The sequence below is a fragment of the Haliotis rubra genome, unplaced genomic scaffold (genome assembly GCF_003918875.1).
Source record: "Haliotis rubra isolate DU_JTF1 unplaced genomic scaffold, ASM391887v1 Scf567, whole genome shotgun sequence".
NCBI classification, from domain to species: domain Eukaryota; kingdom Metazoa; phylum Mollusca; class Gastropoda; order Lepetellida; family Haliotidae; genus Haliotis; species Haliotis rubra.
The window spans coordinates 429027-446446 of record NW_025767265.1 but is presented as its reverse complement, the minus strand read 5'-3'; the positions used below and the strand labels follow the sequence as shown (position 1 = coordinate 446446).

Genomic DNA, 17420 nt, shown 5'->3' with positions numbered 1-17420 from the left:
ACAGGGAAGATAGGTACTATGTGATGCTGGTACTATAGGAAGTAAGGGTTGATGAGTGGGGTTCACTGTATGTTAACCCTTGTCATGTGATCATCACCCAGGTTACTGCCACCACAGGGAAGATAGGTACTATGTGATGCTGGTACTATAGGAAGTATGGGTTGATGAGTGGGGTTCACTGTATGTTAACCCTTGTCATGTGATCATCACCCAGGTTACTGCCACCACAGGGAAGATAGGTACTATGTGATGCTGGTACTATAGGAAGTATGGGTTGATGAGTGGGGTTCACTGTATGTTAACCCTTGTCATGTGATCATCACCCAGGTTACTGACACCACAGGGTGCCAGCTGGTTATTTGGTGTGAGTCATCTCACTTGTCAGCTTTTAGGGTCAAGTTTGTCATTCATGATGAACAAAACAGATCTAAAGAAAGTCATGAACTTCTATTATGAGTGAACATTAGGTTTAGTTTGTTTTATAGTGAGAATTGTATGTCCGTTACCCTGCCTGTTTAGTTGGTAGTGCTGAGTCGACTGGACTCTCTCATGTTGAAGTTTGTATACATGATGTAGATAGACTTCTTGTTTGTGTCAATGTGTGTTGCCTGTGTGTATGTGCAACATATTCAAAGAGAGTCTGGGGCGGTGGGTTAGCCTAGTGGTTAAAGCGTTTGATTGTCGCGCCAAAGACCTGGGTTTGATCCCCACATAGGTACAATGTGTGAAGCCCATTTTCTGGTGTCCGCTGTCGTGATATTGCTGGAATATTGCTAAAAGCTGCGTAAAACTCAACTCAACACAACAAAACACTGCTCAGCTCAGCTCCACTCGAAGAGAGTGTATTTTCTATTTGTAGGAACAGACTTTGGTTGGAAACTCGGGAAATCCATTTTTTAGTTATGACAGGAGAGATTTCTACATCAGCCATCGGAAGCACTTCAAGTGGTCACAGCAATTGCTCTGTATGATCAGAGTTGGTAGCTGCCATGAAATATTGTCAGCTGTGACCTCAAGGATTTTTTGTCTACAAACTGAATTTGTGCTCATTTTATGGACCATTGACTTGTCTGGTCCAGTAATTAGAATAACTACAATCTTCTTTGCTGAAGCTGTAAAATGAGAATATTACATCATGGATTTTATCTGCTGAGAGGAAGAAAGTCTGCACCAAGGCTGCAGCAAATGTCAGTGAAATTCTCAATTCAGAATTTTAAAAAAAATCCAAATGTATTTAAATGTAACTAATAACATATTTTCTGGCTTTATGGAGCTATCCTGTTTAAGACTGATAGCCAGACCAGTAAATAAGAAGAGGTTTTAATATATTATTTTATATTATTGCATTGAATTCAATTTCAAAATTCAATTTGAAAAATAGCAAATTAAAAATATCCTGGTTTTCAACAAATTAGTTTCTTTTTCCCTCTTTGCCTATTCAGAAAGCTTGAATGAAAAAAAAACAACCTTGCACCATATTCACGCCCAGTAGCATGAGCATGGCTCTGTGTATTGGTGTGCATGGCAATGCTTCTCAGCTCCCTGAGGACTATAGAACCCATACCACCTGTTAGGGGCCGGAAGATTTGCATATACGGTATGATCTCAGTCAGCGGGGTGTTTGTCTGATATCACATAGACTCCAGCATGTCTAGAGCATGTTGTACATGGTGACTAACATATGATTGGAGGGTTAGAATGGCCGATAGAGTGGATGAGCAAATCTCACCTGGAACCAGGATGGTTTACTGTCAGGGGAATCGATGCTCGCATTAGCAACTGGCAGTTTGTTGTTTTGTAGCTAAGCCATAGCTGACAAAGATTGTTTGGTTTTGTAAAGTTTGTTTAACACCGTACTCAGCTATATTGCGGTAAATGATCAAGTCTGAACAGACAATCCAGTGGTCAACAGCATGAGCATCAACCTACACAACTGGGATACATTGACGTGTCAACCAAGTCAGCAAGCCTGAAGACCCAATACCTTTAGTTGCCTCTTACGACAAGCATTGGTTACTAAAGATAAATTCTAACCCTCATCTGTTCTGTTACAAAGCAATCCAGGGATATGGTCAGCCATTGAATAAAGGCATCACAGTTCACTGTGTAGGGTTGTGTCCTTACTTCTGCCAGGATTCACTGGCCCTTCAGTTGAGTCCTCAACTTGTGTCAATAATTCTTCGTCAGAGATTAGTGTCCATGTTTTGTAGCCCAGGTACATTATGAATACACACACACCGACACAGAGGGTGATAACACCTGTATTACATATAGTCAAAACACCTTGCATCATATCTATACACCACAATCTTACAAACATGACATTTTTCTAAAAATAGGAATTAATGAAGCACTGGTTTGAAGGCATGTCAGCATGATATACAGGTGGTAATGTCAGTGATATGTCAGCCTGATATACAGATGGTAATGTCAGTGATATGTCAGCCTGATATACAGATGGTAATGTCAGTGATATGTCCTGTGTACTACATGTGGAGGACATCTATATAGAGCAGGGTCTCCCATTGTCATGTTGATGTGATGAGGAAGACATGATGGCTGGATATAGAGCTGATTCTAGCCTCTGTTGTCAAGAAACAATGAACAAAGGTTGAATAGTGGGTGGGATTTCTCACACAGTCATGTGATAAGTGCGTCCCGTTTTTGTTAGTATCATATACATGATATAGCCAACAAGGCAGTATGTTGGAATAATCCAATAGTAACATAGCTAATGTAATTTGTGTGTTCTTGATCTTGTTTATTTTGTAACTAATCAGCCTGCTTCTTCGGCCACTATCTTAAACCTTTAGATAAGAACAAACTTTGTGGATGAACACCATCTTTATTCTGGTGTTGCGACGTTTTGATATAGATTCATGAATTGTTGTCCAGCAAGTATGTGGACTTGCACATATGCAAATCATACTTGCTGGACAACGATTCATGAATCTGTATCGAAACATCGCATCACCCGAATAAAGAAGTTGTTCATCCATAAAGGTTGTTCTTATCTGATTCACCAACTTCTATATATGCCACTCAAAGAAGTTATCTTAAACCTTGTCCAATAAAATTCTGTTCAGTTTTGCATGTTAGTAAGCTCAGAAAGATTAGTCCATATAATATCACTAAAACTGAAAATTATGTCGAGAGCCAAGTTTAGTTAGTAGCCTATAAATGTTTCGACACCGACTGTCGGAATTCTGAACTATATGCATGACATAGACTTGGAAAATTGTACCTATTTCAAGCCAGCCATGATGGCTGCCAGTAATGGGGATTGGCCAGGGATAATGGCTGGTTGGTGTGGACCCTCAACTGTTGGCTGTCCACCACAGAGGATAGATACCATTTATCAGTCTGTATATCCCATCAGTCATATTAATTTTGTCATAACCAACCATTTCTGAAGTTAGAAATTCTGACAGTCACTCTAGTCAAACACTATGATCATGCCTCAAAGACCTCAGAACCAGACAAAATCTTGAACACAGAACAGTGATTTACAGATTAAGCTCATTCATGTAGCAAAGGTTTTACTTGCTGTTCAAAAAGCTGTTTGTCAAAATATTTAATATCATTTTGCATATGCGGGGTGACAATATAACAAAATTAATCAATGATTGTTTGCTTGCCTCCATAATGATTGATGATGGTTTTAGAAGCAACACAAACGGTGCTGGTCATTCTGCTGATTGTGTTGTTCTGCTGTACTTAATCTGGGCTGATAGCAGTACTCCACAACTGCTTTCCTTTGTTGCTGATTCTGGTTCATTGGAGTATTGACAGGTGTCACAATACATTTATCATTTTGATGCTATTTCAAGGCAGAACTTGAACCTGATCCTTGGACTGCTGGAGTTGACGCCAAGCCGTCCTTGGCAGAATAACCTAAGGCGTTATAAGGGATTTCTCTTTTGTTGAGACTGACCCTAAAGAAAAGCTGGAAATAAAGACCAAATAAGATAAGCCATTTTGGCCCAAATAATTTAACTGACTTTAGCAATTTGGTGACTTGAAAATAAAAATAATTTGAGATTTTGTTACTGCTGTTTTGTAAGTAATGGTGAATAGGTATGTATAAAAAAATCTATATTTGAGGTAAAAATCCTATCTCATAGCCTTTGAATCCTTCTTGTTTTCCATCACCAAATATATAAGGCCTATTGTCCGTTCATCAGTGTTGCATCTACTGAAATAAGAAATGGCTGTTTTGACTCACAATGGTTTGACAATGAAAGCATCTGAAGTATTGTCCATGTTATCAGATGAAGTACAGGAACTTTCCCATAAGTTAAAGTGAATGGTCTGATTCCATTAGTATTGACCTAGTATACTCTTATGCCCTGTCGTCACAATATGGCTGAGATATTGCCGATATGACGTTAAATATTAACTCACTCACTCTTATGCCCTGTTTAGACATGAGGCTACCACAGAAGAGTCTAAATTTGGCTATTATAGGAGACCTGTAACTTTAGTGTAATCCAAGAAGTTATGTGATGTCTTTAATTAAAACAAGAAAGTATTATCTCGTGTGTGTTAGGAGGCGGTGGGGTAGCCTAGTGGTTAAAGTGTTCACTCGTCATGCCGAAGACCCGGGTTCAATTCCCTACATGGGTACAACGTGTGAAGCCCCCACATGGGTACAACGTGTGAAGCCCCCACATGGGTACAACCTGTGAAGCCCATTTCTGGTGTCCCCCGTCATGATATTGCTGGAATATTGCTAAAAGCGGTGTAAACCCAAAGTCAGTCAGTCAGTTGTGTGTGTTAGGGCTTTCCCCATCCCTCATGTTTTACCCTAACCCTGACCCTGCTGGAAATATGAGGTTAATGAACAGTGCTGAAATAGAGTGGAATACTGTACTGTTACATTTAATACAAAGTTTATTTTCAGGACCTATATATTTCTTATCAGAAGCTTGTTACAGTGAACATGGAGAATATATCAGTGCATGCTCTATGTTTGTTTTGTCCATGGTGTTTTAATGACATATATGATAGCCTCCATCATCTTGTCTTCATGTAGTCAGTCTATTACCTTCACTAATACATTGACGGTTCCTTGTTCCAGATGAAGTAAGCATGGACTAGCTTACGAAGCGCATCACCCCAAAGTCAAGAACAAGTCAACAATTTATATAGAGGTTCTCACATCAAAGGATTCAAAATGGTTTTATCACAAAGGCAGAAAGATGAGCTGTGAGTATTCTGATTGTTGTATAATTCATGTAGCTGGAATGAAACTTGCAAACTTGTATAACATCCACAGGGGCGATGGGGTGGCCTAGTGGTTGATGTGTTAGCTCGTCACGCGGGCTCAATATTCCCCACGTGGGTACAATGTGTGAAGCCCATTTCTGTTGTCCCCCCGCCGTGATATTGCTGGAATATTGCTGAAAGTGGTGTAAAATTAAACTCACTTACATGACATTCACAGGGATGTGTTATGGATACAATGTGTCATTGGAAGGCAAATGATTTTAAGGGCATAAATCGGGTAATGTTTAAGTTCAATTGCTGACTAATGGTCATTGAACAAGTGTAGATCATTGCCTGGTCCCCTGGCTCCATGCTAACACATCCGAGTGTAGTCAGTGGTACATCACAGCTAGTAACACAAGCAGGAAGTATACAAGTTGTTTACATGTATAATGCACTGCCTCATTTTCTCAGCTTGCTTTGAGAACGATAACATACCTGCAGACTTAAAACAATATCAGTATTTCTTCGTTCCTGAACTTGAAGGATGACCTTTTGAAAGGGGCAGATGGCTTCAGGCCAGAAGTAGACAAGCATCTGTTTGATACACATCTGGTGTATCAAGAGGATTTGTGTTTTTCACTCCAGAACTGCATATAAGATAGTAGTTGTTTAGTTATGTTAGCAAGGGTGTATTTATGGTAGATCAAACTTATCAGTTTAACTTGTCATAAATTAACATATTTCCCTCACACATTTCCCTCCTCTGTAAACAATAATTGTGATGATACTTGCTGCTATAGCCAGACTTACATTATATATTTGTTATTGGTTATAGTTTCATAAACAACATAGGACATACACCTTCATGTTGAGTGTGATCTGCGGCCAACTCTGGAACATGGCGATGACACCTGTTCACTAGTGTTGCACAGGTGGCATCAGAATCAAACTGATTCCAAATTGATCCAAATGATATTCAAGTCAAAACAGATTTCTTTCAAAACAAAGTGTTGTTAGGTATGATTTAATAGATTTTGAGAATGAAAAGTCATGTTGTTCAAACACCTGTCAATGTAACTGTACCCTTGTGTAGCAGTGTTTCTTACATGATGATGTAAACATGCCTGTTTCTTGGAGATTGAGGATAACAAGTAAATCACAAGAAGTGATGTTGTAAAGCACCTGTCAGCAGGAAGATAATGAGTTGAGGTGTGATGGGTAGCATCTACTGATACTGATGCTGTCTACATGTAACCCAGCAGAGTATGTGTGAGGAGGGGGGATCCAGGTCTCGTCAAGACGTGCACCTCGCCATACAGCACAACACATCATTTCTCACTTTGTCTACACTGACAAAACTGCATCTATAAACAATCCTTCTTTTAATTGATGAGAGAATTGTACAGCACTGTGTGATCATTTGTAAAACAGATCAGGCAAACAAAGAATATAGATACTGAACCCCTTAGTTTCTAGGTTGTGGTGTAGGGTGTTTGTAACTGACGAGGTGGATTACAACAGATGGTTTTGTCAGTGCTGCGGTGGGACTTGCATAGGGGAGAAAATAGTGTGTTTTGGGACTTGCTTTTCTGTGAAAATATATGATTCAATAATAGAAACAAACAACTTCTTTAGAATTGAAAAGTACCCCCCACTAACATGGGAGGATTCTCAACCTGTGGAAAATCTATGTTGCTTCATTATAGGCTTTAGTGTTAGGGTAAGGGCTGGCTGGAGGGGAACAGCATGGTTGAGGGCCTGTAAGTTAGTGTAACACAGACTAGAGTGCTCCTCCCAGACACCAGGTGATTATAGATGGATCTCCCAGTAAATCATGCATGAATTGTCAGACGATGGACATGATGAAGAAGCAGTAGATCATTTAATAAAAGGTCATGAATGAGAAAGGGAAGGTTTCCATGGAAATCATTCATCCTATACCAGCAACCATACAGTCAAATATATTGTCAGGATTTGATTTGTTTTATTATTGGAACATTTTCTGTGTGAAAACCAATTGCAACAAGAACCGACATTGAAGCTATGTTCATTTTGTATGTGCTTTCTAATCTGAAGACTTTCTGGAAGTAAACTACTTTGCAAAAACAAAAAAAGGCAGATTACTTTGGTTTCAGTTTTCAGTAAATGAATCAATAATGAGGATAGGCGCACCCACTGGTCGTTTAGTCTGTGAAGATGAACAGATCGATGTCTCCCCAGATAAAGTTGTCTAACCCTTATCATACGGTCATCAGTGAAAATCATTTTAGAAGCTGTAGTGTTTATGGAGACGGATTGAATCATGGATTCACCCAACTTGGAAGGAGATATTTTGTTTAACTTGGTAAATGTCACTCACTGTATAACCATGTATGTCTCAGTAGATCGCTTGCCTCATTTAGTTTTCAGCAACTGTATGAAAACATTGCTCTTAAAGAATAAAGAAACTGAAATCCAGAAGTTATCTTCAGGAAAATCAATTACTTAGATGAACACTTCTGTCCAGAGGTTAATGTCTGCATGTATGGTAACCACATGTGTGGAGTTTGGTCAGCTGTAGACAGGAGAATGTATGAATACAGTCAGCCTCCTTGGGACCTCTGCAGGTCAGCTGTAGACAGGAGAATATATGAATACAGTCAGCCTCCTCCAGACCTCTGCAGGTCAGCTGTAGGACCAGGTGATGGGCTGCAGGATAATCACTTGAACATGCACACAGACAGGTGCTCTCATTATCAAATTGACAAGCTGGCAGCCATGATTGCCTCAGCCATGCTTGAGTGACTGGGGCACATGGGGCATGACTGCATTCCTGGTGTGTAAAAACTGGAACATTTCCCTCATTTCTGGACAATATAAGAGGATAATGGTGTTGTTACTTGTGACTGTTACACATCCGGTGTTGTGGACGTTGTGCTGAGCCTCGTGTCTGATGTTGCTTCTGTCGGGTGTGTTTTGATGACCATGTGTCATTGTTTTCCATTTTTACCAGGTTTTGCAGTAGTTTTGTAGTACATGTAATATAGTTTTCACAAACAGAATAACTATCCAAATGTGTGATGTAGATGAGTTAGTATTGTTTGTCGTCTTAAAGTACAGTCTTATCTGATTCCATATATACTGCCATACAGAACTGTCGATACTGTTGTCACTGCAGGGTTCGAAATACCCCATATATTAGTGTGCCATGGCACGGTAATTATTGAAATGGCACAGCTAAAAAATGTTCTCGTGCCCTTTTGATACTCCTGATTTTTCAGAGACGTAACTCACATTTAGTCATTTTATCCCCAAAACAATTATTTTTTTCCAAATTGAATAATACCATACATATTTGAATGCTCATAAACCTATTTCTTTATTGAACAATAAATTTCAAATGAGCATCATCATTGTCATTTATTCTAAAAACATGTGGGCATACTCGATTTCTGAAAGGCACACCTAAAATATTTGTCTGGTACCCTAAGGCACACTTAGAAAAAAAAGTATTTCTATCCCTGCACTGAAAGTACAGAATAGCCATGTCAGTCTTATCTGATTCCGTATATACTGCCATACAGAACTTTCGATACTATTGTCACTGAAAGTACAGAATAGCCATGTCAGTCTTATCTGATTCCATATACACTGCCATACAGAACTGTCGATACTGTTGTCACTGAAAGTAATTTTCATTGATCACTGAGTTTAATTAAAGGTGTTTCTAGGAATTACAGTTTTGAAGGAGAGAGAATACACTGTAGACAGTGCCTGAGTGCTGTAGATCCGGCTGTGATCCTGTGATATTGGTAACTGTGTTATATCAGTAGTGTTTGTCTGCTGGTTTACACTAGGCCAGTGATATCAGTGACCACAATGGTGAGTCATTGTCCTGGTATTCCCGATACAGAGGCTGGCCAGCCAACCAGCACACATCTTATATTCACTGCCCACTAGGTGGAGTAACTGTTTCCCTCCGCTAGCTGGACTATCCTGTGTGCTGCAGCTAGTGCCCAACAATGTCATCAGTATCTCTGTGTTTGAGAAATATTAAATAATGCCTGTAGAGATGATGGTTTGCTGCAGAAAGAGAAATGCTAATGAAAGCATACTTGTGGTTGGAGCTTATGCACATTAATCGGAAATATTTGTGTTTTGAGGAAATTTTGCCTTACAACTGATCTCATTGCTTCATGACTGAGCACACAGATACCCAGAACATGTGGATGTATCTCATTGTAGTGGTGGCACTTGGGAAAGGAATACGCTACCTGGCAAACATATTGACAGTAATACATACACTATTTGTTACTTTTGCAAAATACTAGTTGTAGTTATAAACAACAATTATCTTCTCCCAAAGGGTGAGAGCATTTTAATGCTATATATGATGAAAGATGATTCACTCACTCACTCATAATGCACACGAGTATATTAGTCATCAGTTAAACATGTTTATGTCGAGATATTGATTGCTTTGTGCGAGATTTGAATGTAATGAAAAATGTAACATATTCCTTCGACATTGTACATCATTTAACAATCTGTGTCTCGTGGTGTATTCATTTCCATCAGTACGAGGATAAGTGATTAAATCTATTTCCATGACTTCCAAAAGCCTCATGTCCACATTCCATTCCTTAATGATATAGCATTAGGTTTGATTACAGTAACATGGATTGACAAAGATGAACGTCACGCTGCCTGCCCCCATCACCTAGTTGACACTACTGGTTTAGTCGGTGTACTTGTACAGGTGTGTACAGGTGTGTACAGGTGTGTTCAGTAGGGGATGGATCTGGGTACTCGGCAACCAGGCCTACATGCTCAGCCAACTAATTCATCGCAGCGTTGGTACAGAATGCGTTCCTTGTGAGACTGGTATTTATCGATTACCAGGCTGTCGATGCCTGATTGTACTGTGGCTGCTGGTGCCCTCTGATGGGGCTGGTGTGACAGCCTTCAGTATGTTGGTCTCCCAACACAGCGTAGAGTGAACATTTGCATCATTGATGGCAGCTGTACACGGGAGGACCACAGACAGTCTATAGGTTTTCTGAGATGCTTGTTGATCTATGGTGTTGTTTCATTAATCATCAGGACTCACTGGGGATGAGGGAAATAACTGTAGGTGCTTGTAGCTCTGGGCCTTGGGGAAACTGAACATAGAAATTATTGCTGTGGGCTTGTACATTTTTATCCCCCGCAACGCATTTTGCGGGGGGTATTAAAATGGACTCCGTCCGTGCGCATTTGTCTTTTCTGGAGCAGAACTCTAAAACCGTTCAATATTTCTTCACCAAACTTGGCACATACATGGATCTGGTGGTGTACTGGTGCCTTTCGGTGGTTTTGGATTCTGAATAAAATACTTTTGACGTTTCCATGGCAACAAGTTCGACTTTGACTGAAATTAGTGGTAGTGCTCTTTTCCGGAGCAGAACTCTAAAACCGTTCAATATTTCTTCACCAAACTTGGCACATAGATAGATCTGGTGGTGTACTTGCGCCTTTTGGTAGTTTTGGAATTCTGAATAAAATATTTTTAGCGTTTCCATGGCAACAAGTTTGACTTAGACTGAAATTGGTGATAGTGCTCCTTTCTGGATCAGAACTTTAAAAACACTGTCAGATGTTATTTCATACAAGCTCAACCTCCACAAATCACACGACTGCACATCCCCAAACTTGACCTTGTCATCCACTACTGCTGTTGCTGCTACTGTTGTGAGCTAGTTGACCAATGGGGACATTCCCTACTTTGAGAAGTTAGAGGAAGTACGTCAGTGGGAGTGTCTGTCCATAAGGCCACCATATTAATCTAAATCTCCTGTATTTTATGTATCAGTATTTTGTCCCCTTGTTTCTTTGACATCCCTCTGTGATACCAGATATTGATATTCATTACGTACGGGCTAAGCAGAGCTAACCTTAAATAAACCAGGTGTGTGTACAGAAACATATGGATTTGCCATAACTCTTGTAAAGCAACACATACTGACAAGCCAGTAATTGTGTTCAATATCGCCAACTACATTCCCCTAGTTTAGTCACAGCCTAGAATCCAAGCAATATCAGACAATATTGGCCTACCAGTGGTCACGTGGTCAGTGTATCAGGGAGGAGCATTACAGCGGATCCGGGGAATTCCGGGAAGTTCTTCTGAATGTGCTTCAGTAGATTTAAAGTTTTTTAATGGTTGCTGTGTTCATGATATTGTCATTTCTGAGCCTGTTTTAAAGGTCTAAAATGCCTAAATGTCCGGAGCTTCGAGGAGGCTTTGCCCCCCTTGTCCCTTCACAGGGTGCCGCCCTGGACCCGGCTAGTTTTCAGAGTTTTTCTCTGGACTTCCTTCTCCAGTATTTCCACCAGGGCTCCAGTACTGCATGTGGCCATTGGTATACATAGATATGATTACACAATGCCGTTTAGAAAGTGGTCAAATGTAACACATGTTATACTTTCTAAATGGCATTGTGTAATCATAGCTTTCGGCCGTGGGAGCCATGCCAATTAACACTTATCAGAGGGGTACACAAAGCCCGCAGTCTAGACTACCAGTTGTCCGACTTCCATTTGTGGAAGTCGCGGTAGCTGAGCGGGTTAGGCGGCTGACTTTGTGTGCTGGCGATTAGGTGCCTGACTCAGAGGGTGTGAGTTCGAATCCCGGATGGAGCTCAACTCAAAAAGTACTAGAATTTGTACTTTACTAAGAAAGTGTAATCCCAAATATAACATATGTTACATAGATATGGCCTGACTGTCTGACTTGACAATGCTACAAAGGCTGACTGCATGTCAGTCTCACAGCTCACAGCATGAGAGGAGGGACACAGTTTGTGATTATGCCAACCTGTAGAGGGTTATAAAATTGTCACATGTGACATTAATGTGTATTTTATAACACATGAGCTGAGGTGTGACAAGCAGCCAGTGCAGTAAGCATGGAGTTTCTGTCAGAAACAATTTGATGTATGAGAGATCTACAAGTGTTATTGTCTTTAAGGAGATCCCGTGTGTAATGTGGACGAATATGTTTGCATTAAGCATGTTAAGTAGTTGAATAAACTCTATAGGTGTTCTCACCAAGTGTGTTGAGACAAAAATCACCCCTCCACGCATCTTACATGTTTATAAATATTAGTATTATTACCTCCAAATGATTCAAGGGCATAATATACTGCTAATGATGTTTAACCAAGTGTGGGAATTGGGTGTCGTACTGGCTGCTAATGATGTTGAACCAAGTGTGAGAATTGGGTGTCGTACTGGCTGCTAATGATGTTGAACCAAGTGTGAGAATTGGGTGTCGTACTGGCTGCTAATGATGTTGAACCAAGTGTGAGAATTGGGTGTCGTACTGGCTGCTAATGATGTTGAACCAAGTGTGAGAATTGGGTGTCGTACTGGCTGCTAATGATGTTTAACCAAGTGTGAGAATTGGGCGTCGTACTGGCTGCTAATGATGTTGAACCAAGTGTGAGAATTGGGTGTCGTACTGGCTGCTAATGATGTTTAACCAAGTGTGGGAATTGGGTGTCTTACTGGCTGCTAATGATGTTGAACCAAGTGTGAGAATTGGGTGTCTTACTGGCTGCTAATGATGTTTAACCAAGTGTGAGAATTGGGTGTCGTACTAGCTGCTAATGATGTTGAACCCAGTGTGGGAATTGGGTGTCGTACTGGCTGCTAATGATGTTTAACCAAGTGTGAGAATTGGGTGTTGTACTGGCTGCTAATGATGTTTAACCAAGTGTGAGAATTGGGTGTCGTACTGGCTGCTAATGATGTTGAACCAAGTGTGAGAATTGGGTGTCGTACTGGCTGCTAATGATGTTGAACCAAGTGTGAGAATTGGGTGTCGTACTGGCTGCTAATGATGTTGAACCAAGTGTGAGAATTGGGTGTCTTACTGGCTGCTAATGATGTTTAACCCAGTGTGGGAATTGGGTGTCGTACTGGCTGCTAATAATGTTGAACCAAGTGTGGGAATTGGGTGTCGTACTGGCTGCTAATGATGTTGAACCAAGTGTGAGAATTGGGTGTCGTACTGGCTGCTAATGATGTTGAACCAAGTGTGAGAATTGGGTGTCTTACTGGCTGCTAATGATGTTTAACCAAGTGTGGGAAATGGGTGTCGTACTGGCTGCTTCATACAGTGGACCTGCAACATTGAGGTTGACCATCTTCGTTTATCCAGGGAATTTTGCCATTTAGTTTTCATGGGACACCGGGATTTGATTGGTTGAATATTTGTAGTGTCATGCTGTTTAATAGAACTCAATGCATAGCTATAGAAGTGAAAGGGGTAGCGGATACTTGTCATAAAGTTGGAGATCACGTGAATGAAGATTGTCTGTCTAAATGCTTAATTTCACAGTTTGGCATGGATATTACTCACTGAGGTCAACATCCATTTACTGTCAGGAAAAACATTTCCTTGTTAACAGAAATCTGTTGTAAAATGGGACATATAGTTTTGTATGTATTAGGTTTGAGGAGTCCAACAAGAGACTTGCAGAATGGCATGGTGACATTTCTTGCATTTGTGGCTGTAAATTGAACAAAGCCAGGTTTTTAGTGTCCTGGTCTTGCTTTGGTTAGAATGTGAAAGATATTTAATGCAGTATCTCGCTGATGAATTTTGAAGAACCTGAAAGTAATGTTTGCTTATTCCACTGTCTTGGAATGCAGGCCACTAGTCTCAAGACAATAATACCCTGTCCAGGCCTTACAATGCAAATGACGAACAGTGCTGACGCAAGCAGACTGGGATCAGCATTAGTGGTAGCGATCTGCCATTTGCCGTACAAGGCTTCACGTTTGCTATTCACATTGGGGATTGTGATATTAGAACAGTATTGATCTGCTGGAGGAAGCTATGTCACACAGACCTGGATCTCTACCACTGATGCCATGGTCAGGTATAAAGAGACATCTCAACCACTGTATAGATGCCAGGGATCTCAACCACTGATGCCATGGTCAGGTGTAAAGAGACATCTCAACCACTGTATAGCTGCCAGGGATCTCCACCACTGATGCCATGGTCAGGTATAAAGAGAGATCTCTACCACTGATGCTATAGTCACACCCTGCCAGGGATCTCTACCACTGATGCCATGGTCTGGTGTAAAGAGAGATCTCTACCACTGATGCTATAGTCACACCCTGCCAGGGATCTCTACCACTGATGCTGTGGTCTGGTGTAAAGAGAGATCTCTACCACTGATGCTATAGTCACACCCTTCCAGGGATCTCTACCACTGATGCTGTGGTCAGGTGTAAAGAGAGATCTCCACCACTGATGCTATAGTCACACCCTGCCAGGGATCTCTACCACTGATGCTATGGTCTGGTGTAAAGAGAGATCTCCACCACTGATGCTATAGTCACACCCTGCCAGGGATCTCTACCACTGATGCTGTGGTCTGGTGTAAAGAGAGATCTCTACCACTGATGCTATAGTCACACCCTTCCAGGGATCTCTACCACTGATGTCTGGTGTAAAGAGAGATCTCTACCACTGATGCCATGGTCTGGTGTAAAGAGAGATCTCCACCACTGATGCTATAGTCACACCCTGCCAGGGATCTCTACCACTGATGCTGTGGTCAGGTGTAAAGAGAGATCTCTACCACTGATGCTATAGTCACACCCTGCCAGGGATCTCTACCACTGATGCTGTGGTCTGGTGTAAAGAGAGATCTCTACCACTGATGCTATAGTCACACCCTTCCAGGGATCTCTACCACTGATGCCTTGGTCAGGTGTAAAGAGAGATCTCTACCACTGATGCTATAGTCACACCCTTCCAGGGATCTCTACCACTGATGTCTGGTGTAAAGAGAGATCTCTACCACTGATGCCATGGTCTGGTGTAAAGAGAGATCTCTACCACTGATGCTATAATCACACCCTGCCAGGGATCTCTACCACTGATGCTTTGGTCTGGTGTAAAGAGAGATCTCTACCACTGATGCTATAGTCACACCCTGCCAGGGATCTCTACCACTGATGCTTTGGTCTGGTGTAAAGAGAGATCTCTACCACTGATGCTATAGTCACACCCTGCCAGGGATCTCTACCACTGATGCTTTGGTCTGGTGTAAAGAGAGATCTCTACCACTGATGCTATAATCACACCCCCTGCCAGGGATCTCTACCACTGATGCTTTGGTCTGGTGTAAAGAGAGATCTCTACCACTGATGCTATAGTCACACCCTACCAGGGATCTCTACCACTGATGCTTTGGTCTGGTGTAAAGAGAGATCTCTACCACTGATGCTATAGTCACACCCTGCCAGGGATCTCTACCACTGATGCTTTGGTCAGGTGTAAAGAGAGATCTCTACCACAGATGCTATAGTCACACCCTGCCAGGGATCTCCACCACTGATGCTTTGGTCAGGTGTAAAGAGAGATCTCTACCACTGATGCTATAGTCACACCCTGCCAGGGATCTCCACCACTGATGCTTTGGTCAGGTGTAAAGAGAGATCTCTACCACTGATGCTATAGTCACACCCTGCCAGGGATCTCCACCACTGATGCTTTGATCACGCCCTGCCAGGGATGTCTACCACTGACGCTATAGTCACGCCCTGCCAGGGATCTCTACCACTGATGCCATAGTCAGGTGTAAAAAGAGATCTCTACCACTGATGTCTGGTGTAAAGAGAGATCTCTGCCACTGATGCTTTAGTCAGGTGTAAAGAGAGATCTCTACCACTGATGCTATAGTCACACCCTGCCAGGGATCTCTACCACTGCCTGGTGTATCTCTACCACTGATGTCTGGTGTAAAGAGAGATCTGCCACTGATGTTTGGTCAAAGAGAGATCTCTGACCACTGATGATGCCATAGTCAGGTGTAAAGAGAGATCTCTACCACTGATGTCTGGTGTAAAGAGAGATCTCTGCCACTGATGCTTTAGTCAGGTGTAAAGAGAGATCTCTACCACTGATGCTATAGTCACACCCTGCCAGGGATCTCTACCACTGATGCTGTGTCTGGTGTAAAGAGAGATCTCTACCACTGATGTCTGGTGTAAAGAGAGATCTCTGCCACTGATGCTTTAGTCAGGTGTAAAGAGAGATCTCTACCACTGATGCTATAGTCACTCTACCACTGCCAGGGTATCTCTGCCACCACTTTAGTCATGCTTACCACTGATGCTTTGGTCAGGTGTAAAGAGAGATTTCTGCCACTGATGTTGTGGTCACGTTCTGTAAGGGATCTCTACCACTGGCGTAAAGTCATCATTTAGGACTGAGTGAGCCAGCTGCCATTGGAATGATCCCTGATTCACCTAGTTTTGTCCATCATACCAGGACTTTATGGTTTCACCAACATGGTGTACCTGCATCACCTCCAATATCAAACTGACCTGCGGGGATATCACTAGAATACACTCACTCACGCTAACCTTAATTCACAAAGCTGAGTCAGAAGCTGAAAGATACTACACAGAGTTATTGCAGCTGAACAGTCCCGCCCACCTCTGTCTGTCAGGACCTACATACAGGTGAATTATTGATGCTTCTTGATGCCATTCTGATTCTGTGACACGAAGCCTGGTGATCGACCTAGTGTGGTGACGCACATGTGGTGACATCACACCAGGTCCGTATAATGAGTGCCAGGAAGTTTGTGAAGAACCACCTTTGTGGTAACTTTGGCTGACCTTGATCAAACACTGTGTTCATCATACCTACTGGATCCATTCTGGCCTGTGTTAGATGCCGACCTGACACATCACTGATCATTCATAGCTACCTCCCAAAGCAGTGAAGAAAGCATGTTCCTTTTGTAGAATTACCACACATGGCTAGCCAGAGAACAAGGTTTCTTCTAGCTGTCAGATCTGGAGATTTACTAGCAACAATCGATGTGAACCTGGCATGTCATACTGCAAAAATAACATATATCGTCGGTGTCATACTGCAGATATCGTGGGTGTCGTACTGCAGATATCGTGGGTGTCATACTGCAGATATCGTGGTGTCATACTGCAGATATCGTGGATGTCATGCAGCAGATATCATGGGTGTCATACTGCAGATATCGTGGGTGTGATACAGCAGATATTGTGATGTCATACAGCAGATATCGTGGTGTCATACTGTAGATATCATGGGTGTCATACTGCAGATAACGTGGGTGTCATACTGCAGATATCATGGGTGTCATACAGCAGATATTGTGGGTGTCATACAGCAGATA

The 17420-nt window shown here is 41.8% G+C and overlaps 1 protein-coding gene across 1 annotated transcript in view; it reads left to right on the top strand.

The window, feature by feature from the left end:
* LOC124254186 (lissencephaly-1 homolog) overlaps window positions 1–17420 on the top strand; it is a 49968-nt gene that overhangs the window by 5865 nt on the left and 26683 nt on the right. The window contains 1 exon segment of the mRNA XM_046688072.1: window positions 5081–5208. Coding sequence (XP_046544028.1) covers window positions 5177–5208 — 32 coding nt within the window. The 5' untranslated portion in view covers window positions 5081–5176.